The sequence below is a fragment of the Chlorocebus sabaeus genome, chromosome 15 (assembly GCF_047675955.1).
Source record: "Chlorocebus sabaeus isolate Y175 chromosome 15, mChlSab1.0.hap1, whole genome shotgun sequence".
NCBI classification, from domain to species: Eukaryota; Metazoa; Chordata; class Mammalia; order Primates; family Cercopithecidae; genus Chlorocebus; species Chlorocebus sabaeus.
In genome coordinates, this window is record NC_132918.1 from 20,634,583 (window position 1) to 20,661,721 (window position 27,139).

At 37.0% G+C, this 27,139-nt stretch overlaps 1 protein-coding gene across 15 annotated transcripts in view; it reads left to right on the forward strand.

Annotated features, from left to right (window-relative positions):
- Positions 1–27,139, forward strand: part of MECOM (MDS1 and EVI1 complex locus) — a 608,842-nt gene that overhangs the window by 522,492 nt on the left and 59,211 nt on the right. For 7 of the 15 annotated variants that reach the window (XM_007972155.3, XM_007972157.3, XM_007972156.3 and 4 more), the window contains one exon: positions 25,799–25,933. In XM_007972155.3, coding sequence (XP_007970346.2) covers positions 25,799–25,933 — 135 coding nt within the window. Of the gene's footprint in view, positions 1–22,086; positions 22,939–23,029; positions 23,185–25,798; positions 25,934–27,139 lie in introns of those variants that run through there. The other 8 variants (XM_037988581.2, XM_037988580.2, XM_007972163.3 and 5 more) reach the window with 6 other exon arrangements.

The following is a 27,139-nucleotide window of genomic DNA, read 5'->3' on the forward strand; positions in this document are numbered from 1 at the left end:
AGACTGATTTTCTTATCATAGTTTCAACTCTTTCTTCTACTTAATATTACTGATCCAGGGAAAGGTTTGACCTGTGACCCAGAATAAGATATTAAGTATTGTGTTTCTGCTCAAAATCATGTGTGATTTTATTTTCCCCACACTAAATGATAACATAGAAAACAAATTATTTTTGAAGGCCATTTTCTTCAGATAATGAGCACTGTTAAATGTAATTTAGTGTGTGTTTATGGAGTGAACTAGCGCTAGATGAAGAGGGCACATTACCTATAACTTTTTATAGTTATGTGGAAACCAAAACCTGAGCAAATATAATTTTATTTTTTCCTGCATATTTTTCTATTAATAATATGTCTAATTTTATCTATAATGTTATATGACGATATTTTCTCTATAACAATCTATTCTATTTTTGTCTGAATTTTATCTATCATAATTTTTTCCGGGTTCAAGCTCTTCTCCCGCCTCAGCCTCCTGAGTAGCTGGGACTACAGGCGTGCACCACCACGTGCAGCTAATATTTGTAGTTAATTTTATCTATGATTTTATCTATAATCACCTATTCTAAATTATAAATGTTTCGGTTTTATTTTCTTTGAGTTTATCTTTATGTTAAATAATGTACTTTTGTACACAAATTTGCATTTTTTCCCCTAGTATTCCAACTTTTTTTTTTTTTTTTTGAGATTTGCCAATTGTCTGGTTCCAGCCAGAAGAGTTTCCTCAATGAAAACTAACATACTATTTATTGTTTAGCCCCCTCTGACTATAAGGTTCAAGGACCAAGAATCTAACAAAGTGAACTAATGATCTCTCCAAGACAGTTTCTCTTTTGTAAAAAAAGATTAGCTGCAGAGTCATATAGAACGTTTAATTCTGTAGAAGAAATGAATGTATAACTTTTTGATTTGCCTGTAACTAATCATAATGCAATTGATATTAACAAATCTGACCTAACAAGATTTTAATCTAAAAACTAGCAAAATTTATTGGTTGCAAAGCTACAATTCTTTAAACTCATCTCTCTCAGCCAAATGAAGATAACCTAATAATACCAAAATTTAATAAAGAACCAAGTAGTTTAATTTGAAGAAATTGAACAACAAAAAAAAAGCGGGCCAACTGTGGTGACTCATGCCTGTAATCCCAGCACTTTTGGAGACTGAAGCATGGGGATCACTTGAGTCCAGCCTGTGCAACTAAGCGAGACCCTGTATCTAAAAACAAACAAACAACACAACAAAAAGCAGATTATACTGTAAGGTAAAAAACTATTGGCATTATCTCTACAGTCGAAAGCATTTCTAAATAAAACTGATTATAAAAAGTCTAAAACTAGTTTTAAATTTTTTTCTAAAAAATGATCAAATTTTTTAACAATAGAATTGCAATTGTTTTCACATCTTTTTTAACCCAAGCCATGTTTACATGTGACAAGCTGCTATTCCTTCTCATTGCTCATGGATGTGGAAGAATGTTTTAAAGATATATTCTTTTACGGAATCAGAGTCAGTAACGGGATGGATACTAACACTGTTAATTGAAATAGGCAACCCGAAAGGACAAGTACTCGAAAGTCATTTAGAGTATAGATGTAGATTTGTGTAGATTCTAGCACGTTTTATTAAAAGCAATTTTGAAGCTGTGTGTGTGTGTGTTTGTGTGTATGTGTGTGTGAGTGTCTGTGTGTGTCTATATGTCAAACATACACAATCAGTTTTTCTATATTAGGGTTTCATGTCTGTTCATAGAAGTATAGATCACATATCCATAAAGTATACTTTCAATTATCCAAGAAGACATTAACTTTTTATGGAGGAGGAGTTAGAAGATAGCGATTATGGTGAAAATCAATTATAGAGGATTTGCAAAAGTAATTTAAACTACTATTAATCATCTGAATCATCTACATATTGGGAGTTGTTTATTGTGTTGAACCACGTGGTAGATAATAAATACTATGGCATCTTTTCTTCCACTATGCAGGACCTTGAGCTCCTTGACCAATCACACACATCTTGGAGTGATGCTCTATTTCTCCACTCCCTGCCCATCCTTAGCACATAGCAATGGCTGACCACATAGAAAAGGCTAGAAAGCCACATGGCTTGTAGTCAAACTGGAGGAGTTAGGTGACGAGGAGAAGGCACAGGGGGTGAATATGCAGCTGAGAATTTCCATCTAATGGAACCTCTAAATGAGAAACAAATAGATGCAGAAAAAAGTGAAAGCCACTATGAAACAAACAATAAATAACAACCTGGGCAACATGGTGAGACCCAGTCTCTACAAAAAATTTTTTAAAAAATTAACTAGACACAGTAGCATGCACATGTGGTTCTGGCTACTTGGGATGCTGAGGTAAGAGGATTGCTTGAGCCTGGGAAGTTAAGGCATCAGTGAGCCGTGATTGCACCACTGGACTCTAGCCTGTCTCTGGCAAATTTATTGATTTCACAGTTACAATTCTTTAAATTCATCTCTCTCAGTCAAATGAAGATAATGTAACACCATAATTTATAAAGAACCAAGTAGTTTAATTTGAAGAAATGTAACAAAAAAAAGGCCACGTGCAGTGGCTCACGCCTGTAATCCCAATCCTGTCTCAATCAATCAGTAATTATAAAAATAGATAATTACAGTTTTGCTATTTTTTGCAAAGCAGTTTACATAATTTATGTACATTTATGAACACAGTTTATTTTTGCAGTTTGTATATTTAATGCATACAAATGTTTGAACTATTAGTTTACTCTTTTGCATGTAAAACAGTAAACCTGTTGTTAAATGTAAGAGGTAATTTAACTCTGTACATTTGCAGTAAATAACAATATTCTCTTTCTATTTTTACATGGATTATTTTTGGTTTTACATTGATTTGACATATTGCATGATTGCTATTCACACCCTCTTCATTACCTTACTTATAGTCACATAAATAAGTACATAGATGTATTGTCATGCAAATGCAAATTTTTACCTGGGAAGGATATGAAAATAATTTCAAAATATTAATTTGTTTTGAAAAACTCTTGTGCATTTGTTCGGAGTGATGTTAAAAGAATAATAAAAATTTAGACAATTCAGATAATGTGCCCTGGAATGTTCAGTAAGTAGCACCTTTGAGAAGGCTAGAGTCCTGAAAATAAGCAACACACTCCCCCCTTCCCTACCATACTGTTATTATTATTGTTCCAGTGTACATTGACCTGCTGTTTCCTATAGCTGCTACACAATAAACAGAAAGCCACTGGCATTTTTTAAAGAAAAGTTTTATGTTTCATTCAAGAATAAATTCTGCCAGCAACTGCTGCTGCAAGTGTTACCTATGAAAAAACTGTGATACTAATGGGAAGCTATGAAGACGAACAAGTGAAAGAACAGGAATTAAAAAGAGAATTTCTCCCTGCAGTTAGGGAGATGGGATCCTTCAGTGAAGAGTGGAATTCATGATAGACATAGTATGACCCAGCTGTTTGGGAACATTAAAAATCCCTTCACTTAAGCTGTTGAAAGCTGCAAAAAAGACCAAATGTTTTCCATCTCAAAACACATTTTACTTAGCTGTGTTTTGAAAGCTGTTATCTAAACATTTTTAAAAAAAAGTAACCCAGCATATTTTGACATGATTCCTTCCTTGGGTGCAAATCAGCAGTTATAATTTAATTTAGGAAAGAGAGTGGAAAAGGTAGAAGGAAGAGCCACATTTATTCTTCTACCTTCTTGTTTATCTTTTCTTAAAGTACTTAAAGGACATAAAACAAGGAAATAAAAAAGTCACTAGCATACAGTTTTGTTAGCTTATCTTGTGAACATTTAACATTATGCCTCAAATTTCGTATGGTACATAAAGTGTTTTGCCTTGCAAGATCGTGTATACAGCACTTCAAAAAAGCCAGGGGGACAGCTCACTAAATGTAATGGATGTGTAACAGCAGATCTTTAGATCTCTTGTATTTAGCATGACAACGTTGGGTTCTTTAGGTGCTTTAAACATGATCTCTAAAACCACATACTTTTTTCCTAGTGATGAAAAACATAGACTAATTACAGACTTCTGGTATGCTATAGATGGCTTGACCATCCGGTACAATTGCAATGTTTGGTTATATTGCATCTCCTTTTGTCACTGAAATTAATCAATTTTACAACTTCATTTTCTTAATGCATTTTCATGTTAATTTTCACTAGAATGAATGTTCAACTTAAGCTTAGTTACACTTTGGAAATGTTTGTCAAATGGTGCAGTAAACAGTTTACTTCTATTAACAGTTTTAAGAGGTGAAATCTTAGATCTTTCTGATGACATGCATCTATGTGTGTCTTCACCAAAATCTTTAAGAACTTTCACTAAGTGTTTTCAAAAGATGTACTGAACCAGAGGAACCAATTCCCACTTTAAGACTCACTTTCATAAACCAACTTATTTCTTGTGAAAGCCTATGTTGACTACTATGTAGACAAAACTGTTGTCAGGCTACTTCACTAGGAATGTAGCTCAGACAAGGAATATGACATGAGGTCAGTGTCATGCACGTGGGATGCAGACCACAAGTGTTTTTTGATGATAAAAGTATAAGGAAGTTTAAAATAGTGTAAATAATCAGATAAGGAAGCAAATAACAAGGACAGATATGCTAGATTTAGGAGGAAACCACCACTAACAACCCCAAATGACCTTCCCTGAGCTGTGAGACATAATTATGGTTTCATGCCACAATGTTAAAAATCAAATATAATTGTTTTTATTAGCATACATTTTATGACATAGATTCATAGCTGGAGACAAAAAAATAAGAAATTATTTTCCTCCTTTAATTTTTCCTTTGTGTTTTTAGGGAAATCTAAGTGAAAAATATACAATGAGGATAGATGATTTTTTTTTTATGGTCACTTTTGAGAACTTTAGTAGATTAAAATTTTACTTCCAAGAAGTGCCTCTCTCCCTGTATTAAGTACTGAATTCCTTTTTGCATGTATCTTTTCCTAAAAAACTATTGTCTTAGTCGATTTTCATGCTGCTAATAAAGACATACCCAAAACTGGGCAATTTACAAAAGAAGAAGGTTTATTGGACTTACCGTGCCACATGACTAGATGGTGGAAGGCAAGGAGGAGCAAGTCACATGTTACATGGATGTCAGCAGGCAGAGAGAGAGCTTGTGCAGGGAACTCCTGTTTTTAAAACCATCAGATCTCATGAAACTCATTCACTATCATGAGAACAGTGCAGGACAGACCCACCCCCACAATTCAATCATCTCCCACTGGGTCCCTCCCATAACATGTGAGAATTAAGGCAGCTACAAGATGAGATTTGGGTGGGGACACAGAGCCAAACCATATCAACTATAATTTAAATATATTTAATCAATGAAAAACTAATTGAAAAAAATAGCATGATATCACAAACCAAACATCGGTTCAAACTGGTTCTTACTTTGATTAAGATTGAGCCTTGGCAAAATCATGTTGCTTCACTGGCCTCCATTTAATTACTAGTACACAGCATAGATTCCCTGATGTCCCCAGAGTATATTTTGGTCTTGAAAATACCCACTGGTGGTGCCTCTTTTATTAATCTAATGTTTATTATTAAACTGATATTAGGGGTCCTAAGAGTCCCTGTCAGTCAATGGTTGGCTCACAGTGACCCTAAATGCCAACTCCCAATTACCAAGAACATGATATCTTTGGCTTCTTAACAGACCAGTCTTTCAGGTCATTATGTCTGAAATAGTGTAGCCTTGGAAAAGAACATGGCAGAATATATAGGCAGATTGATCAGAGTTTGAATCCCATTTTTAATACCTACCAGTTAGGTGACTTTGGGCTACTTCTTTTTTCAGTCTTATTGAGTTCAGTTTTGTCATCTGTAAAACAAGGAAAATAATCACCTTGTAGTCTGTTAGTGAGCTGTTACATGAAATGATGTATACTAAGCTTTCTACATAGAATAGGCACTTAATAAAGATTGTATTATAATAATTACTATTTTTTATCATCTTGCCAGCATCTATTACTTCTATTACTTCAATGACTTGCTAATTGGTCACCCAGGATCCACTTGCCCTCCCCCTACCCCAATACACTTGCCACATTGTTGCCAGTGGAGTTTTCAAAGATGAGAATTTGGCAAGGATTATGTCTGATTTGTTTCTGAATAAAGGAATACATGAGTGAAATTAATAAGATTGACTAATGTTAGAAATAAAATTACACTTGCTTTAAAAGAGAAAAGATGAATGGATATCTTTTGCCTACATATCCAATCTTAGCCAAATTATTTACAAATAAGTTAAATTCAGGGGCCTATTTTTAAGTAACTACAGCACAGAAAACTGCACTGTATAGTACATATTTAGGCATTATGCTTAAGATTTAAAAGTGTTTTGTGCTTTTTGTTATATTATTATCATTATTGCAAATGAGTTGAATATATGTAGATATAATGTCCTTGGTTGTTAAACAAAATAGGAAGACCCATTATCCGAAATAAAATACTTCTAGTTTGCCTACAAAACGTTATGCCTGGATATGAACCTTTAGTGTGTTAGTAATTATTAGATTAAAAAAGAATTACTCTTACTGCTTTCATATTTTACCAGAAGAATTACTGTTAAGTTTTCCTTTAATTTATTCTGACAGGTTCACCCAGCACTTAGTATGAAACTGTCTAGTATATTGGAATCCATCGGAAAATTAATCTATTTGTTTGGAACACACACGAAGATAAACATACCTGAGCTACTACAATCTATATTTTAAAACATGTGAGGATGATTTTATACACCTAATGAACAATAGTATGCTGGGTTTTTTGCAAAACAGTTAAATGAACATTGGAAATATGTTTTGCCTAAGCTCCCAGTAATATTATTTTCCACTTTTGCCTATCTTTTGAATGACAGCAAGTCTCACCTCTTTCATGAAGCTTCCTGTACTATGCCATCCTTTATGCATCTCCCTTCTGTTTGAATCTCTGCAGCACTTATCATTCGAACGACATAATTTAGTACTTAATGACATACAGTCTTGCACTATTTGCCATTCTTTCAAGTAGCTTAGTCTTGTCTCTCTAAATAGATTGCATGGGACTTAACGGCAGGACAGTGGTTTAATATTAATTTTTTATTCCCTCTGCCTTCTGAACCTTATCCTGCAGCATATTTGGTTTGGTAATTTTCAACCTGTAAGTCAAGAGCCAAGGAATCGGAGAGAGTGTTGTGGGGGCTAGGGAAATATCCCAGAGCTATTCTCTGATGGTCTGAGGACATCAGGCAACTGAATTCTCTGTATCCACCAAAGAGCTTTGGCTGGTGTGCTTGGTGTCTATTGCTGCATCACAAATTATCCCAAAACTGAATGGCTGAAAACAACAGTAAACATTTAGTGCTCTCAGTTTCTATGGTTTAGGAATTTGGGGGTAGCTCAGCTATCTGGGCAATTGTGGTCCAGGGTTTCATCAGGTCGCAGGTAAAATGGCAGCTGTGGTCATCTGAAGATTGGACTGAGGCTGGATAATTTGTTTTCCAAGGCCACTCTTTCACATAGCTGGCAGGTCCTAATTGTTCCCTGCATAGACCGTTCTACAGGCTACATCATGTTCACAGCACATGAACGACAGGGAGAAAGACAGAGACAGAGACTCTTTTAACCAAGCCTCAGAGCTCACATATCATCCCTTTCTCCTCATTCAGTTTATTGGAAGTGAGTTACTAAGTCCAGCTTATATTCAATGTGAGGAGAATTAGGCCACTTTTTGAAGAAGGGGAGAGAAATTTTAAAATTTCTAAATATATTTTAAAACCATCACAGATGGGTGGTCAGTATATTTATCATCTCTCTTTACCATCAACATAGTAACTGGAACATGGAGAGGATGAATGAGTGAATGGTTTGTCTTTAATCTGTGACCAGTAAGTATTTTTTTTTTAATCAGGAAAAAAAAAGTCCTGGGTCTTCTTTTAGATCTATCTGTATCCTCTAAATTCTGAACTGTTGGCTTAGGGAATTTGTAAATATCTGTCTCAGACCCCTTTGGATGGCGGAGTCAAGGTAAGTATGTAAAAATAAGACTGTGTCTCTCTTGCTGTATATAAGGATGCTGAGGCTCAGCTGCCATTGCCAGCATTTATACTAGGTTTGGTCTTCCCAGTAGTGGCAGTGATTCACCAGGATCCATGCATGGTTCTGTTCCCTTATGACTAAGTATAGGGTGTGGTATGTAACCAATGGCCAACCCAATAGATTTTTTTCCATTGGATTTTAGAGCTCCTTAAAGGTGGTGACCATGACTTAATCATCAGTGCACACTCAGTGTCAAATGATGTGCCAGAATATAGAAGATTCCTCATAAACACTTGTGGAGTAAATTGAACTAAGTTGGTTTACATGTTGAACTCATTGTCCTGCTATTGTAACATAAACTTCCAGCCAGCAGAAACAATTTTTGCACCCAAAATCAAACAGCGTCTACTGAGGTCCTCTGGATTCACACTAATGTCTTATCCTGTGTATTGTCCTTCCTTTTCTGTGAATGTTTCATCTTCTTTTTACCACATTCTGAAGAAATATATATATTTAAACATTTTTAATTTTTAATTTTTGTGGGTACATAGCAGGTGTATGTATTTATGGGATACATGAGATATTTTGATCTAGGCATACAATGCATAATAATCTAATCAGGTTAAACAAGGCTATCAATAACTTCAAGCATTCAGCCTTTCTTTGTGTTACAAACAACTCAGTTATACTCTTTTAGTTATTCTAAAATGTACAATATAGTAGTCACCCTGTTGTGCTATCAAGTACTAGATCTTATTCATTTAGCTTACTTCAAATATTGAGGAAAATGTCGTTCAATTGTAATTTCTGTTCAAGGTTTATTTTAAAAAACACATATTATTTCTAGTGTAATTTTGAAGATTCTTATTTTTCTTCATATGTTTTTTCACCTGTCTCCAAAAAAATCCTTTCTTAGAAAATGTTTTTCCCCATTCAGATTGCGATTTCTGGCTTAGTGTTTGGACACCATTATGAATTTGTATGTGTTAATTTGTATTCCTATCATTTATTTTGGTTACTCTGGCTCTGTATGTTTTCATCTGTTTCTCAGAAGCAAATTGCTGCCTGACTAACCAGAAAATAAATCAAAGGGACAAAATATTTGTTTCTCTTTTTATATAAAGATGGCGATATAAAAATCCACCACCAACAAAAAACCACAGAGGGTATTTGAGTAGAAAGTACCAACTATTTTATTGAGTTAGAACTCCATTTAATAATAGCTTATGCTTATTAGGTGCTTATTATGTGATAGACACTAAGTGAAGTGCTGTGCGTGGATTACCACATTTAATCCTCTCAACAGCCCTACGAGATACTTCTTATCATTATACTCATTTTACAAAGGAGGAAACCAAGGTGATAAGTAACTTTAAATATGCCACACCCCAAGCACATAGCGAAGCTGTGATTTGAATCCAGGCTGCCCCACTGCAGAGTCTGTGTTGTTAGTCACTATCCTAAACTTCTTTTTTAAAATTTTTATTTGGATTTATGCTATCTCTCCAAGTACCATACTTCTTTATGAGTCTCTATTTACCATTACACTCAGTGCTTTATATACTTCACCTCAATTGTTTAACCCTAATAACTTCCTATAAGTCCCATTATTGCAATTTTGTTTATTTATTTATTTTTATTCATTTATTTTTTTTTATTATTAGTTTTTAAGACGGAGTCTCACGCTGTCGCCTGGGCTGGAGTGTAGTGGCGTGATCTTGGCTCACTGCAACTTCTGCCTCCTGGATTCAAGCAATTCTCCTGCCTCAGCCTCCCAAGCAGCTGGGATTACATGTGCCTGCCACCATGCCCAACTAATTTTTTGTATTTTTGGTAGAGATGGGGTTTCACTATGTTGGTCAGGCTGGTCTCAAACTCCTGACCTCATGATCTGCCCGCCTCACTGTCCCAGAGTCCTGGAATGATTATAGGCGTGAGCATGCCTGGCCCACAATTTTAGAGATACTAAAAGAGAGGCTGAAGAAGTTGAAGCAACTCAGTATCACATAACTAGAAGCAGACTCCATTGAGGGCTCTAACATCAGAAGGCTATGGTCTAGCAGGAAACTGTGGATGAAACTGATTGCTCATGAGACCAAGTGTTTTCCTTTTTGCTGAGGGGAAGCTTGTAGTTTACTGGGCCCTAGGAAGAAAACTTCCTACCTCATTTTGGCAGCTTACCATGTACAGCCCATCACCTTCCCTGTGAAAGGCCATGAAAGGCAGGAAGTTTGTGAAAACAGATGACTGTCACTTCGTCCTAGGTATGGGTGATTCGAGATTTGAGTTATGAGAGCCATGAACCTCGGTTATCACCTGGACCACACACAAAAAATTTTGGGGGTTAGGGAATAATTACAGAAATGCTGGTTTGCACCCCACTATGCATAAAAACACACTAATTGTCTCAATTATTTATCTTGTCATTGCAATGGAATATTTTTCATAAATGAAGCCAAATTCAGTGCATTTACATCTTACTGAGAGCTTAGGTTCTACAGTGAGCGGGTAGTTGAAAATCAAGTATAATCAAAATTTTTCTCTGCTCAGCTCTTGAACCATCCAGTGTTGGAATGGATCACCGTGGCTTCAGACGCGCACCAGAGGAAGTGGTATATTTGCATTCAGAGGATGCATGGTGTGAAAAATACATACCTTTAAATCTGAGAGTCACACCTGATGGAACACGATACTCATAGTACAAAGGGCATTTGAACACTGATTCCTTTTGAGGAAACATGATTCATGTTTCAATCTCATGCTCTTTCCTGGGTAAAGGCTCATTCATTCTCCCTCCCTCTTTCTCTCATCTATACTCCCTCCCTTCCATTTCTCTCTGTTTGTAATAGTTGAATATTAGTAAGTTGAACGTGTATATGTTGTGACGTCACTGTGTTTTCCAAGATTAAAATTCAGCAAAATATATTTTTATAAAGACTTTTGTGGCCAGGCACGGTGGCTCAAGCCTGTAATCCCAGCACTTTGGGAGGCCGAGACGGGCGGATCACAAGGTCAGGAGATCGAGACCATCCTGGCGAACACGGTGAAACCCCGTCTCTACTAAAAAATACAAAAATCTAGCCGGGCGTGGTGGCGGCGCCTGTAGTCCCAGCTACTCGGGAGGCTGAGGCAGGAGAATGGCGTGAACCCGGGAGGCGGAGCTTGCAGTGAGCTGAGATCCGGCCACTGCACTCCAGCCTGGGCGACAGAGCGAGACTCCGTCTCAAAAAAAAAAAAAAAAAAAAAGACTTTTGTAATGACTTTCTTGAAATATTCCAACACTGATTACCAAGGAGATCATATACAGACAATGATAAACAGTTTTACGGTAATTTCTCCAGGGACGACAACCACCACAACATTTTTTAAAAGTTACATAGCTAAAACACTTAGTGAATCATTTAAATTTAATTAATCAACACTTTTTCTGAGAACTTTTGAACTTCGCCTGCTCTTGTAGAATGGATGTGGGGAAGAGGAATATGAAATTGTATAAGGCAAAATGTAATATTAGACAAAAGTATGAGTTAAAAATTTTAAACCTGTAGTCATTTTAATCACTTTCCTAGGCTCATAATTTCAGTGTTCTCCACATCATGATCCAGCTGTATGGTTTATTTATAAATTGGCAGTGCAGATTATATGTGGAGAGAAATTATGTGTGAATCAGGGTGCATATTTTTCTTTCCTCTTTAAGTATTTCCATTCATGTCCCTTCTGGCATTCCCCCTTCTAGTTGTAGGGCACTGCCTTAGCAAACTTGGATTTGTTTTCCAGCCAAGAACTACATACAAAACACAAATACCTTTGAGAATCTGCTTCTTGGAAGTTGACCAGTACTTAATTCTGGAGTCTATAGACAGGCTATATTAAGATTTTATTTGAAGTTGAATAATTGACTCAACAAAATTTACAGAAAGATATTTTCAAAGCTACCGCTGAAATCAATGTCCATATTTTCACAATGATATAGAGATTGTATTGGTACTTTAATTGCTATTGGAATATTTTGACATTTTACCATTTGATATGTATCATCAGATGTGACACTCACTAAATGGATTATAAACCAAACATACTTTTCTGACTCTGTAGTGTTGTTACCTTTATTTTTTAAGTGTTTGGCTACAGTCATTAAAATAGTAAAATGAAATTTTAGGACTTCCAACATAGAGAAAGGATAAATGTTTCATGAAATCATTGATAATAACTTAACACATTCTTTGTTTCTTAACTCTGTAACAGACATCATAACCAAGTATAAGTAATATGCAGCATCAGCCATCAGAGATTTGGAGGGGGGCAATTATTCTGAGGGCAGAATTGCCTGACTAAGCCTTCTTCCTTCCTTTAGTGTATACCTCTTTAGGTGTACTTTCAATAGAAGCAAGCATATTCAATAGAACACAAATTAATCACAGCCTCACAACCATTAGTGCTCTTTGCAGAGAGGACTGTGTGTTCGCTCCTATGAAATGTTCTGTTTCTCAGGATGATGAGTTAATTCATCTGGAACAACATTAGTTCATCAAGGTTTGTGGTTTATCTAAAGATCAAATTCCTGTAATTTTGTATGCCATCTGATTTAATGTCCAGTTAGTTTAGTGGTTAGACAGTCATGGGCAGGCGTAACACATGAATCTAATATCAAAAACTGGAAAAAAGGCGAATTCTTAAAGGTTTAATTCGGGCATCCTTAGATGGAGATTTCACTGCTGCTTTTCTTTCTCCTAGGGAAATGCATATCTAGATAATGCCAAATCTTATTAAGAAAAATCTAAATAATATAAAACATTGCATGGGAATATGCCATGGTAAAAATCTCTGCTTTAGAAAGACTTCTAATGGGGGAGGATAGGAAGAAGTGGGTTGATCTTGAAATGAGATTGTACATATTCCTTTGGAAGGTTCTCAGGTCATGTACTCAAATACTATTGTAATAGTTCACAGGCAAAGGATCAATTGGCTAGAGTTTACTGATAACCTACTTTCTTTGTGAGCTTTATAGACTTTTCAAATGCTTTCAAGTTGATTAAAATGTGGAAGCTTCATTTTGTCTTTATTTTTTGGTGACTGTTTTGTAGGGACTTTACTTTTTTTTTTTATCAAGAGTTGAGAACAGTCAGCTGATAGAAAAATATATGTATGGGGATATTTACGCTTTTCTGAAACAAAGTAATATAAAACTTTACTTACAAAATTGTTTTCCTTAGGTGTTCCAGTGGAAGGGGAGAGGGGCCATATAAGCTTAATTACCTGTGATGATGCCTGGTTGAATAAGCCAAATAGGTCTCTCTACTAAAGGACTTCCTAGACTTTCAGAGTTTTAGGCTTAAGAGTATTTAGTACATTGGTGCTCATCGTGAAGCTCCAAGAGGGAGCTATCTTTATCCATTGGGTGAAGTTAGCTCTGAGTTGACCTCAGAGCCGATTTCCAGGGAATATCTGCTAATAAGTTTTCTAGTAACCAATTAGAAAATGCTGGTGTGAAGGATGTTTCCTGCCATCAAACAGTCTACATGTAGATTGGCTGATCACAGAAATATCCCAAATGATTTTAAGTATAATGACTAATTAGTAAATGGTTTTAATATTACATACTGTAAAAATTTCAAGGAAGAGAACCTGGAAGGCTTTGCAGGAGCTTGATGAATGGAACTATCACTTTACCTACTTGATCTATTGTTTCATTTCCTGAATGCTGTCAGTATCAGAGGTAAGAGAAGTGAAGGACCTATATCAGCGCAGTTGAAGGGCCAAGAGCTTCTATTCATATTTCCAGTTGTTAACCAGTGCTAAAGATTTGTGTAGAGGAAACAAGCAGGAAATGGGCCTAGAAAGAAGATAAATTGGACATCAAATTGTAGAGGAGGAGATTGCATCTTGGATTAGGGGCTTTATTTTCTAGCAAATTAGGATCCATTGGAGTTTTTGTTAGTGCAGTTTTTCTTTTGGTTTTTGCTTTTTACCTTTTGTTTTTAGGTAAAGCAAAGCATTGTTATAACTTTGTTCTTTTAGGAAGACTAATGTTTGGTGTAAAAATGCCACAAAAACTCAGTCCTAAAAGGATAATGGCCTTCACTAGACCAGTGCCAGTGGGAAAATGAGCTTCCTGTAGAAACAATTTAACAGACCAACTGAACCAATGACTATTTATTGGGGACAGTGGAAGAAGAGGAGTCCAAGATATTGTCCAGGATTTGTGCTCAAAAGGAGAGAGATGGTAAAGAAATGGAAACATGAGGTGAGGCGAGTATAGCAATATTGTGCTATCTGGATAAGCAGCAGTGGTAGGAATTCCTTTCTAAATCCCTGAAAGAGAATTATCACTGCATCAACTGATTCCTAAGGGGGAATAGTGTTAAATAACCAAGTTTGCTTGGATGTAAATAAAGTAATTCCCCACACACTTAGCCATAATTAATTCTTACAAAGAGGCTCAAAGACAGTTTAGTTTATGATGAAAAGCTGCTACTGAAGATGTCAGTAGGAACAAAACTTGATTCCGCCCTTAAAAATCTTACAGTGGTCCTTAGGAGGACAAGAGCATTAAGGACACACCAGTAAGTAAGGAAGAACTGGCTATAAACCAGGAGAGAAGCACAGATAATTTGGGGTAAAGGATGAAAATGTCAAGCTTGGGTGGTAAAAATCAGCGGGCATAAAAATTGGTTGGTTTAGAAGGATGGATAAGATTTTATCTAAGATAACTAAGGCAAAATAAATTATAGGCTGAGCAATAATAATGAGAGCAATTAAACTTATAATAGTAATACCAATAATAATAGCTATTTTCTATTGACTACATCCTATATCCTCTGCATGATTTTAAGTGATTTACGTGCATTGCCTCATTGAATTCTAAAAAAAAATTGAATGAATTTATACTGAATTGTTAGGCAATTGGAGCTCACTGAAAAACTGTGAGCAAGGGAATAAGTAACAGCAGATGGTTGAGAGGATTAACATCAAGGACTTTAAACTGGTGGGAGAGTGAATGGTGGTCAGAGGATCTGGTAGGAGATCATTGCAATAATTTGGACTAGAGGTAACAGGCATCCAAGTTAGGCATTCAAACTAGGTGAGAATGAAAGTCAAGGAAGGACCTGATTCACTTTTTTTTTTTCAACAAACATCTACTAAATACTTGATGTCATGCATTATGGTAGACTCTGGGCAATAGGGGCAAAAAAGATAGACCCAATTCCTGTCCACTTGGTACTTAAAGTCTACCTACCAGGAGACATTGTAGAGAATAAATTTCCTGGCCTTGGTAACAATTATTGACTTAAAACTAGTCCAAGGTGTGTATGTATGTGTTCTTACCCTAGTTTCTAGGGCTCTGAAACTCAATGGTATTCCACCTTTGCCTCAGAATACTCTCTCTTACTGATTGGCAGAGAACACAGTGGGTAGAACAGAACACACTCAGCTGCAAGCCAGACAGAGATGGACATCTTCGTGGGTAGCACAGCTTGAGAGAAAAAAAACATTTTTCTTAAAATTCTTCCCTTCCAAGGTCAGGGTAAGGATTAGGGCAACTGACACTGCAATGGAAGAAAGAGGATACAAAAATACTTACACTTTGCTGTTCCCCAAAGTATAGGTCAGACTGTCTTCCTTATTGTGCATGTATGTAAGTTCACTCTAACCCATTACACAAACATAAATACTGTGAAACTTACAGTATTTTGACCTGTTCCCATAAATTCAGAGCAGTTCACACTCACGTTACCCAATTTATTTTCCCAACACTCGTAATAGGCTGGTATTATGAAACTTTCATGGAAACCTACTCAAAGGTTAAGTGACTTACCCAAAGGTACACAGCTAGGCGTGGAGACAGGAGGAAAATCAAGCTTCCAACAAACTTTCCCCACAAGATTATGAGTCTAAAAGTATTCTTAAATGGTGTTTCTAAAGCTCAAGGGAAGAAGCTGACCCTGGAGTTATTGCATAATGTGCTAAATACTATATTGAAAGATTGAATTAATTAAAATTAATAAAATAACGAAAAATGAATTCCTTATAGAGTTGAGGTTTCTTCCAAAAGCACTTACTACCTCACTTATTTAGTATAAAGTTAAAAAGAATGAGGGATTTCACCTTTTGAGACTAATGATAATCATAAGCAAAGTTACCTTTTATAAAATAAAAGGATAATAGTAATTTTTTCCTAGTGATATAAAAATACCAACTGTCTGAACAACTAGACTGATATGTTATGCATTTTTTTGTGAATGTCTTAGTTTTTGTATTATTTTTTCATCATTTATTTATTGACTATATCTTGTAATAAATATCCATCAAAGAGTTAAACATCTCTACTTTTGGGAAATATTTCTCTATTGTCTCTATTTTGCTACCAAAATTTTACAGTATTTTATTAAAAATTTTATTTTATCATGATATTTTCATTTAAACTTGGTATAAATTTGTTGCTGTGCATTAACCACTCAGTATCATAGCTTAGGACTGAAACACATCAAAATAGTCCAGCAAAAAATATTTTAAATATGGTAACCTTAATTGGAGTTTAGAAAAATAAAACTTTTGAGTGTAATAATTTATTCACCAGAGCTGTTTCAGCAAAGTACTTCATCTTAGTTTCCGAAGAGCTGCTAGTCGTTACTAAATATATTTTAAAATTGAAGCAAAAACGAAATCCGCTCTCATTCTGGCCAAATATACTATAAAATATTGAACTGTTAAAATCTTTGGCATTTTGGGAAAAGATCAGCTAGGTGATTATGCTTGTATAGTTAATTAATAAGAAAGGAAGTAGGTGATGGTTCACTGGGGAAACTTTTGTTATCACCATGTCTATTTATGAAGGATCCCATGCTGTAGGGACAATAACGGGGTGCTAATTCTGAACGCACACAGTGCCGTCCTACAAAGACATCAAGATTTGTAGGAAATCAACCCTCCAGCAGTCCTGGCAAGCCAGACTGACCCCAGCAAATGAAAATAATCAAAAGTAATTAGAAGCGTGCTGGACTACTCCTCGGAGAGCCGAATAGGAGAGTAAACATGCCTGAATCCTCGAGCCACTGCAAAGGCCCATGTCTGAGCTGTTAGGTGCCCTGACCTTGTCCACATAAAGATGTGATTTATGAAGTGCAGGGCACAGCAGCAGGGCTTCTGTCTTCTCCTGGAGAACCAAATTACTGAGGTGGAGATTAACATGCTTTCAGTCGGGCCCATTTCCAGACCAAGGGAAATTTTTTATTTACATTTTTTTTTAACCTTTAATTTCCTCTTTTCTAACGGCACACCCGAATAGATAAAAAAGAAAAAAAAAAAAAAAAAAAAAAGGGCAGAGTCCACCAAGAGTCACCAGTAATCTCTCTCCAGTACAGTGGTGATATGTGTTGGGGGCTATAGACAGTCACAGCATTTTTGTTGGTAAATTTGTATTGTGCTGGACTGTTTCACTGGATCTGCCTGATCAAAGCATCACAGAATTCACATTCATGCTTAGAGAACCAAGCTTGCAAAATGCTTACTAAATTAAAAAATAGAAAGTATTGAAATTAAACAGAATATTACCTTAGATTTCACGGTGTTCTGATCTAGTTTATCTTGCCTAAAGGTCATGCTTCATTACAAAGTTTACTGTATTAAATAAAAAGATTTGGGAGAAGAAATTGTGGGTGGTAGAGAATTTAGAGGAGTAGGAGAAAAGACAAATTGGGAGAAATATTTATATATGAATTAGTGGGAAGTCTCTTGAGTCCTAAAAGACATACTTACATTATTTCTTATCTTTGTGTCAGTTAGGTTAGGTAAGATTTTACAAAATCCTATTCTGACACGGAAAAGGAAGCATTGATTTTCTTTTTAAACACACATCAATATCTATACACGAAGCTAATTTAATTAGCAGGCACTTATTGTTCAGTCAAATGTCATTTTCTCAGATTATTTCATGCTTCTTGACGTGAACTATGTGAAACAGGATTTAACAGAATCTCAATGAATAAAACTCCACTTGAGAAATGTAAAAATGCACATGTACATTCTTGAAAAGCTACAGAAAAATAATGTTAAAACAAAAATGTTAGGCTTGGAGTTTAGTGTATATTTAGCCACCTCAAGAAACTCAAAGCTGCAGAATTAAGGGAACTTAGACTGAGGTTATAAAGTGCCTTCCTCTATAAACTAAAAACATAATGTCAGGGTGAATGGGAACATACTTTATTAACTTTATGGTATTGAAAACTGCCAGCAAGTTGTCTTGTTTTTAAATATTGTCCTCTGCAGAGTGTTACAGTGCTGTTTGTCCACAGGAAGCCTATTAAAAGTGGACAGTGCAGTCATTTCATCTGGCTTTGGCTGGACTGCTTTTCTTTCCTTTAATGATGTGCTGGAATGTACCATGCCCATAGGGTCTCCATTAGCAGAACTTTTACTTCTGGGACGACCATGAAGTTTAAGGCTTAAAAGAGGCATCAGTTTACAGTCTTGTGGGAATCACTTGAATACTGGAGCACTAACTTCTTACTGCTTTAACTAATATATTGACTTATTTTAAATAAACAGTTACACAATGAAGGCAGAGCCAGTGGCCTTATTGGAAATCTTTGGGCTTTTTAAAGATTCTGCAATCCACACAGCTGGGGAAGGAAGGAAGGGGCCTGAGGAGGGTTTATGCCCTTTTCAAACCAGGAAGAAAACACATTAACCTCTCCCACCCCAGCGCTGCCATCAGCCAAAGGGGGATCTTTACAACTCCCAGAAAATCTATCAGCTCACACTCAACCCTCATATTTTCCAATGCCCTTTTCCTGGTAAACAACAATTAACAGAACAAGAAAGAAAAAATAATCATTCCTTCTGGAAAAATGTTTTTAAAATCTGGTTCTCTTTTTAAACATCACTGATGAATCATTCCATTTTCTGCTTTCCCCGAAGCTATACATTTGTTATAGTTTGTTCTCCTACTCCATCCCCTTAATATTTAGATCATCTGTCCTGATACATGTTTGCAAATTAAAGCTGGTTTGAGATTATAGTAAAACCATTATTTTTAATAGCCCATTTCAAGGGCAGTGCTAAACACTGCAGAACACGCATGGTACTGATTACTGCTGAGCAGACAGCGGCTTTTGCAGATTAATTTGTAACTGGGAACTACTGTAAACAGATTTCACCAGAAATCCCAAGGAATAAAGGGAATTGGTGATGGTATTTGGCTCCTTGTATTTATTTATTGTTTTAGAAACCTTCTGATGGAAAGCAAGCTCACAGGGGGAGAAGCAAGCCCCTTGCAAAAATCTTTTCCTCTAACCTTCTCTCCTGTTTCATTCATTTATTGGGGAAGACGGATCAGGTCTTCTAAAGAATTCTTATTTAAATAGCAAGAAGCCCCTTTCAAGAGAAACAAGGCCAGTCTAACTACTGTGGGATTTCAGAACCCTATCTTTAAACTTTAAGTTGTGTCAAGAAAAAGTGAGATGACTCTGCCTTTACATGAAGTTATTGTTATATACCCAAAGGAGAAAGGGAGTGGGATGAGGTGGGGGAGAGGAGAGAGACAGACAGACAGACAGACAGAGAGACAGACACACACACACATACACACACACACACACACACACACACACACAGAGAGAGAGAGATTAAGATTTAGTGTTCTGTTAGCTTCCTTTGCCCAGGTCTTTCTGATGATTTCCTTTAGTCTTTTTCACAATTTATTCAGTGGAGAACAAGACTCATGATGACGATAATGATGATATTAATATAATAATAATGATGATGCAATAAATTCTCCATTCTTCTAGGTACATCTTCCAAGGTCTCGGAGGGTAAGGGTTCGCTCTTGGTTATATTTGGGGAAGAGAAGCTCAGACGTAGGAATAGCCTTCCCACAGGCTGATGTCTGCAGGCCTGGACTGCAGTGTGCCCTCCTCCCGTTGTGAAGCTCGGGAGGACGCGGAACGACGGGCGAGGCGGAAGGCAGAGCGGGGTTGCCGGCGCCTGGCGGGTAGAGGCGGGTTCACCTGGGTGGCTGGAGCCGCCGGCGCTGCGCTTTATTTCGGAGCGCAATGCCATCTACCGGCGTCCTGCCGTACCTGCAAGTATCCAGACCTTGAAAGTCGCTCCGCCTCCCCCCACCCGAAGCCAATGTAGGGGAAAAAACTCGGAGGCCCTTTCCACGAAATCCTAATTTAGCCAGGACCTGCCAATGATTCCACATCACCTTTTATTTACCAATCTACGTTTCCTCGTTTTGAAAGCAGTTTTGTAAAGGGCAAGGAGGTGGGGGGGGCGGTGGTTGCTGCAGGGCTGGGGCAGGGGTTGGGGCGCTGAGCTCCCAGACCCCCTGATCAGGTCGCACTGTCTGAAGCAATCGGTTCCCCAGATTACTTGTATTTAATACACAATGCATCATAAAACAAATCCCTCATCCTGACAGGAAGAAAATAGAACAGCTCATAGCTCGAGCCGGTCCAATTTATGGCTAAATTAAAAAAAAAAAAAAAAAAAAAAAAGCTCCGACAATGGGCAAGTTGAGGAAGGGCAGGAAATCAATGGCCACGAACCCGGAGCTCTTAAAGGTTCTCAAACGCCCAACTCTATGGGAATATCTGACCGGGTTTTAGGTTATTTACAAAGGATTTTTCCTGTCCTACCTACCACTGCTGTGCGATTTTCTCTCAAACAATGGCCATTATCTGAAATAACAGTTCAATGTCACAGATAACAGGCCACTGAAACGAATTAGTCACCACTTCTCGTCATTTTCTCTCCTCCAATCCCTCCCTTTTGCTACTATTTTTGTTTTTAAATCAATATTTTGGGGAAATATAGTTCTACTGGATTTACACGTTTATTTGCACTTGGAGAAAACAAAAAGTGAGTGGCACTTGTGTTATTCCGTTTGCAGCTAAAGTTTAACCGTCAGCACACTTTCCAGCCCCTCTTGCCCCACCTCTCCCCGGCAAGTGTCCCTAGACTCGCTTACTTTGCTTAACTTTCCATTGTTGAGCTGGGGAGTTGGATTTTGTCCATTTGTTTTTATGAATGGAGTTTTGTGATAAAAACGCGTTAACTTCCATTTAGCCAGTGGGATTTACTAAATCTTACAAAGTTGGTCATGAATAAATCTGTAGACCCTTTTCTTTCGCTATGTATCCCCTGTATTCCTTCTTCCAATGTCTTTTCTACAATGTGTTGGTTTAAATGTACCCAAGGTATATTAGAAAGTTATCAAACATAGGAGAGTGCCGATTACTAAAAGCAGCATTTATGATGTTAAAAGTTCAAAAATAATCTGAGTTGTCAAATTGCTTATTGCAGTTTTTGGCGTTCAAGGTGTTTTAATTAATGTATCAAATAAAATGGGAAAAACTCACTAGACAGTTATCAATCTCTCTAAACCCATAATACGCTATTTGGGTGGGTTATATGCCAATAGTTTTTCAGATTTTTAAATATCTTTTAAGAAAAATATGATCTGAAAATTTTGCACGCCCTTTTCCTGACCTAGCTAGAAGAAGGAAGGGAATAAATTAGAGTGTGAGTTTCAATTGAAAAAAAAATTAATGCTTAGTGGAAAACTGGAAATGTACATGTCAACTTTTCACTCTTGAGGTTGCTGTTTTCTGACAATTTCTAAACTATTTATATTTAGTCTGAACTAGCGTCTCTATACCCTAAGCTTTATCCTTGCCCCCTCCAGCGTTACCTCTCCCCCCACCCCCGCCCCCTCCGCCTCGGTGCACACACCCTCACACCCCTGAAAGCACTTCTCCACCCTTCCCCATCCGTCCCATCCCCCATCTCTCTCTGTCCCTCTCTCTCTCTCACACACACACACACACTCGCGCGCGCGCGCGCGCGCACACACACACACACACGCGCACACACCACACTTGTGTTTTCAGGACATCGAAACAGAGGCTATTTCCCTGGGGAAAGAAATCCTGCCTGGCGAGATCTCCCCATTGGTTGTTTACCCGGAGAAATCTACATGTTTAAGGGGGATGGTGCATCCATAATCAGTCTGTCCCTATAGGACTTGGGTCTTGGCGACCTTTTTGTGACCTCTCCCGCCAGAGGAGGCTGCTGTCACTTTAAAAATTTAAAAGAGGAGCCCGTCTGGCTTCCGATCAGATCACTCTGGGCGGCGGGAGATAGCTCCCTTTCTCCCTCGCCCCGGGTTCTTTCTGGATGGCCGAGCAGATCCTCTTTAAAGAGACAGTTCATGAAATAGAAACCCGGCGGCTGAGCTTGGAGTTGCGAAAGGGGACGATCCCGTGAGGGTCCAGGACCCGCGAAGGCGCTGCGGAGGATCTGAAAGGGGGATAGAGCTCCCCTCGCCTCCCCAGGCCCCCCACCTTTTCAAACTCTCCTCCTCCTGCTTGTTTTCCCCCCTTGGAACTGGGAAGGAGAAGTAGAAGTTTTAGTGGGTTTCAGATAACTTTCATTACACATCGGGCTGATAAGAGCAAGAGAAAGTGAGAAAAGAGGGAGGTGATGTGAACCAGAAGGAATAGCTCCGAGCTCATTTAGGAAGGGGGAAAAAGCCAAAACACACCAAACCCGGGTCACCCAGACGACAGAAGACTTCATTTCTTGTATTAAAAATACACTGTTGGCGGACAGTAAATCCGAAACGCGTGGTGCTGGAGAGCAGATCCTAGAGACGGACAAAGTTGTCAGAGACCCATTTGGAAATCGAGACGCGAGGCTTTAAAAAAAATATTATTATTATTTTTAAACATCTCGAAATGTTGCTCGGGATCGTTTGAAAGGATTTTCGTGCAGGAGCGTTGGGGGCTGCTGATTATTTTATTTTGTTTATTTTGATTCTTCTGTGATTGCCTATTATTGCTGAGTTGAGGCCATAGAAATCTAAAGGTAAGAGAACTCCTCACTTTAAAAGGAAAAAAAGTCTGGGCGATGTGAAAGTTTGTCACTTCGGACAGTTTCCTGCCCGGGCACCGTTTCTACGGGCGCCCCCCGCCCCCAGCCTTCTTTCCTCCTCGCCCGCAGTCTCGCGGAGCCCTGCTGCTTATCTACGTTGCTAAGCCGGGCAATTTCCTTGTTCCTCCTGCGAAACGGTGCGGTCTGGACACGTCTCCGGGGTGGGTCGTCCGGCCTTCGGTGGGTTTCTCTGCCGACTTGTCGGCCTCTTTTCCTTGCGCTCTTGTCCTCCTTCCCCTCCCTCCGTGTGTCTCTGTCCGTCGGTTTCGGGGACGCACAAGGTGCGGTTGCCAAAATCTGAATTCCTGGCGCTGGCCACGCGACTTTGGAGCCGCTCTCGGCCGAGTTCCACCTTGCCAAGTAACAGCTTTGCTGTCCAACATCGTGTGCTGCTTCGCGAGAAAGTCACATTCGGACCCTTTGGCTAGATTGTGGGGATTTTTTTTCCCCCCTTTTGCTGTTGGTTTTTTGAAAGGGCCTTTCTCTAAAGTCTACCTAAAGGGTTTTTTTTTTTTTTCCTTTTTTTCTTTTTAAAGCTATCTTTGGAGCTTGACAGGTTTTAAAAACACAGGAGTGTGTTATATGAAATGACTGAAGATGTGTCGTTACTTTATTTTATGAGAGATTTCCGACACGATTAAGACATTTGGGAGACAAATGCAGTTCTGCTAGCAAATCAAAAGTGAATAATTCACCCAGGGGGCAAACGTTTCTGGAGAAAGCTAAGCTTTTGTCTTGGGGCAATAATATTGAGAGGAAGAATGTTAATATGATGGTGAAATCTTTGAATAATCATGTAACAGATTATGTAAAAAGACATTCTTTGGAAATGAACCTTTTAAAAAATTAATTTTGCTGTTGACAGTGGCAATGCTAATAATGTTAACACGGAATAAAATTACACCTACAATTTTTATGTGCAGTATATGTAATACTTAACTCCCTGCCCCTGTAAAAGGGAATGCTTGAAAGCTAAGGAGATGGATGCTTCTTGACTTTGAAATTAACAAGTTTTCCACGTCTCTCTGCAAATGTGAAATGGAATTAGTGTTGCATTTCACTAGCTTTATTAAAGATTTCTTTGGTGCGTCAGGAGAACCGTCTTTTTTTTTTTTTTTTTTTTTTTTTTTTTTTTTTTTGCCAGTCAAGGAAACAAACAACAAAAGATCAACCAGAAACCAAACAGACTGAGCAAACCAACAAAACCCAGCAACAAACTCCAACTTTTTACTATTTAAAAATGTGCATTGCTATTGTTATTTATGTACCTTCTCAACATCTGGGATGGGGGGAATCTCAAAGTGCCATTTGAGTTACTCAGCACTGAGAGTTGAAGTAACATCTTAAAGTTGGTAATTTTATTTATAACAAATTTTTAGAATTTGTCCTCTTAATAGAAAGGATATTTAAGTGTACACTTTTGTCATTGTTAGTGTGAAGAGGTGTCCTTGAAAAAGAAGAGTTTGGTGTGTGTGTGTGTGTGTGTGTGTTTAGCAATATCCCTATCTTATGTTTAATTGTTCTTTTTAAAATTGTGGGACAACTTATTGCCCTTCAATTTCCTCATGGCCAAAGGCTTATTCATAGGGCTTCTTGACTAAAGCGCTCAGAGCACTGGGTTTTTCTTGAAGTATATGGTGAGTTAATGACTTGAATCTGCAATTGGGTGATTGCCTGAATTCTATGCAAAATTGCTTTTGGTCTCATTACTCAAGAGTTTAATTTTAACTTTTATGTGGGTATGCATGCAGCAGAGATCTGTAGGAGTTATTTAATTCAATAATTTTTGTTCTAGGTATATTGCTTAGTCTTTGATAGGAAACTTCCTCGTTTGTATTAACTGATTGACATAACATTACCAGGCTTTGTAGTATTCACCATCAGGTCAACAACTCTCAGCTTTTAATATTGATGTTTAAGACATTATTGCTGTTAGTGAATCAGAATAGCTTGGTTTAAGTACACAAGACCTTAAAAATTGAAGTTTCCCTCTTCAATTTTTGTTTAGTGTGTCCTAACTAATGATTAACATTTCGATGGGCCAAATGTAAAATTTCATGAAAAATAACAAGGTACAAGTATACCTAATGATGGCAGTTCGTTACAGTATTTTAATATATTTTTTATTTGTTCACAAGGAGCCAGCTTTGTTATTTTGCTTACTAGACAAAATATTGAAACATACATTGACATGTGTTAGCTGAGTTTGCCATACTTTGCATGAGTGTTTCCGAATCGATTATTTTAACTTGTTTTCCTTTAGTTTGGTCAGAAGCACCTATAAGACAAATCTTATTATCTCCTTCAATTAAGAGTGTGATTTGTTTCATAGTGATGAAATGCTAACTATGAAAAAAAATTAGATGGAAGTTTTTAAATTAAAGTGCAAAAATGTGAAAATATATGCTTACATGAGACTATATAAATATGAAATATTGACTGTAACGTTTAGAAATATTATGTTAATATATGCTGTTCACTATTATTTTTTGTAAAAATCACATTGGATAAAATGAGCACTAATTTATGCATATGAAAATAAGCCTTTTTGAAACCAATTAATCAGTTTTTGTAACAAATTGCAAGTGCTTTATTCCTTTAAAAAAAAAAAAGCAGTGTGTTGTCATTTTCAAGGTAACTTCTCATTTCCCCTCTATTAATGTGCCTGTGATCTGACTTTTTTTTAAGGATCCAAAGAAGGAATATACATTTCAATGAAATATTTTCAGACAACTGATTATTTTAATGAGTGGGCCAATATGACAATTGATCGTTCTCATCTTCTTCCCTCCAGATCTTAGATGAGTTTTACAATGTGAAGTTCTGCATAGATGCCAGTCAACCAGATGTAGGAAGCTGGCTCAAGTACATTAGATTTGCTGGCTGTTATGATCAGCACAACCTCGTTGCGTGCCAGATAAATGATCAGGTATGTTGTAAGGATTTTCTTGTCTTTCCTCGAGAGCACTAAAGTATCAGTGGAGCCTGAAGAATAAAAATAACAGTGAACTGCAGTAGACCCTTGTGGCCTGTTTGTTGATATTGTGAAAGATAATGCACAAATATAAGTAAAATGCTGAACAAAGTCATATTTAGTACTACTTTCTTTACATTCTTTGGGTAGTCTATTCACTTTGTACTAGTATCCTTCATAAATGCACCAGTTTTCTTGGTCTGACTGAATGATTTTAAAACTGAGTATTATTACTGCGTACTGCTCAGTTTTTCTTTGCTATCATAGTAGGTACATTCATGAAAGGTATGGAGCTAATCAAGAACATCTTCTGCATTTATGCAGAAATTGGAAGTGATATACTTGAAATGTTATATAGGTTTTATTTGTAATCTATATGCATGGTATCAGTGTGGACTTATCTAATTATGCATTTTATATTGATTTGCCTAATTATAAATGAGAACACTTACTTTTAGATTAAAATACTTTTTTTGGTATATGTTAAAAAGTTTAAAAGTAACCCTGCTGGAAATTGCTTTGTGACATTATGGAGGACCATGAAGTGAGGTTGACTTTAATAACAATAACTGTGAAATAAAGATCATGAAAATATCGTGAAACGTATTTTACACTTAATAAAATTAGTGTATGAATCTTGTAATATAATATGACAATACCTGAAATAACAAGAAATGCAGCCCATTAATTTTTGTTTTATAAACATTGTTGGGTTAGAATTTAATTATGTTATAATCGTTTATTTCTTTTAACCCAATGATTTCCTAAATCAAATATGTTTCAAAGACCATATTGAAGTGGTTGCTTGGCAAATCTACTATGAAATCATCCCCCCAAAAAAGAATAGTTTAAATTAAATGTTTCCAATTGAAAACTTAAATAAAGCTACTGTCAATTGGTCTAAGACTCTATTTCATTCATTATTGTGAGATTATTCTTTGGCATCTTACCAGCTACCAGATAATTTTTACTGACTAAACTGTGTAAGAGGTAGTAAATTGTAAAATTAGGTTTAAATGGAAATCATTTAAAAATCTTCAACATATATCAAAAATAATAAACCAATCAATTGTTTTTTCTCCTTGCCATAAGAAAACAAGAGGAATTATTGACAAGGGAAAACATTATTAAATTAGCTATTGATTGTGAGCAGAAAATATC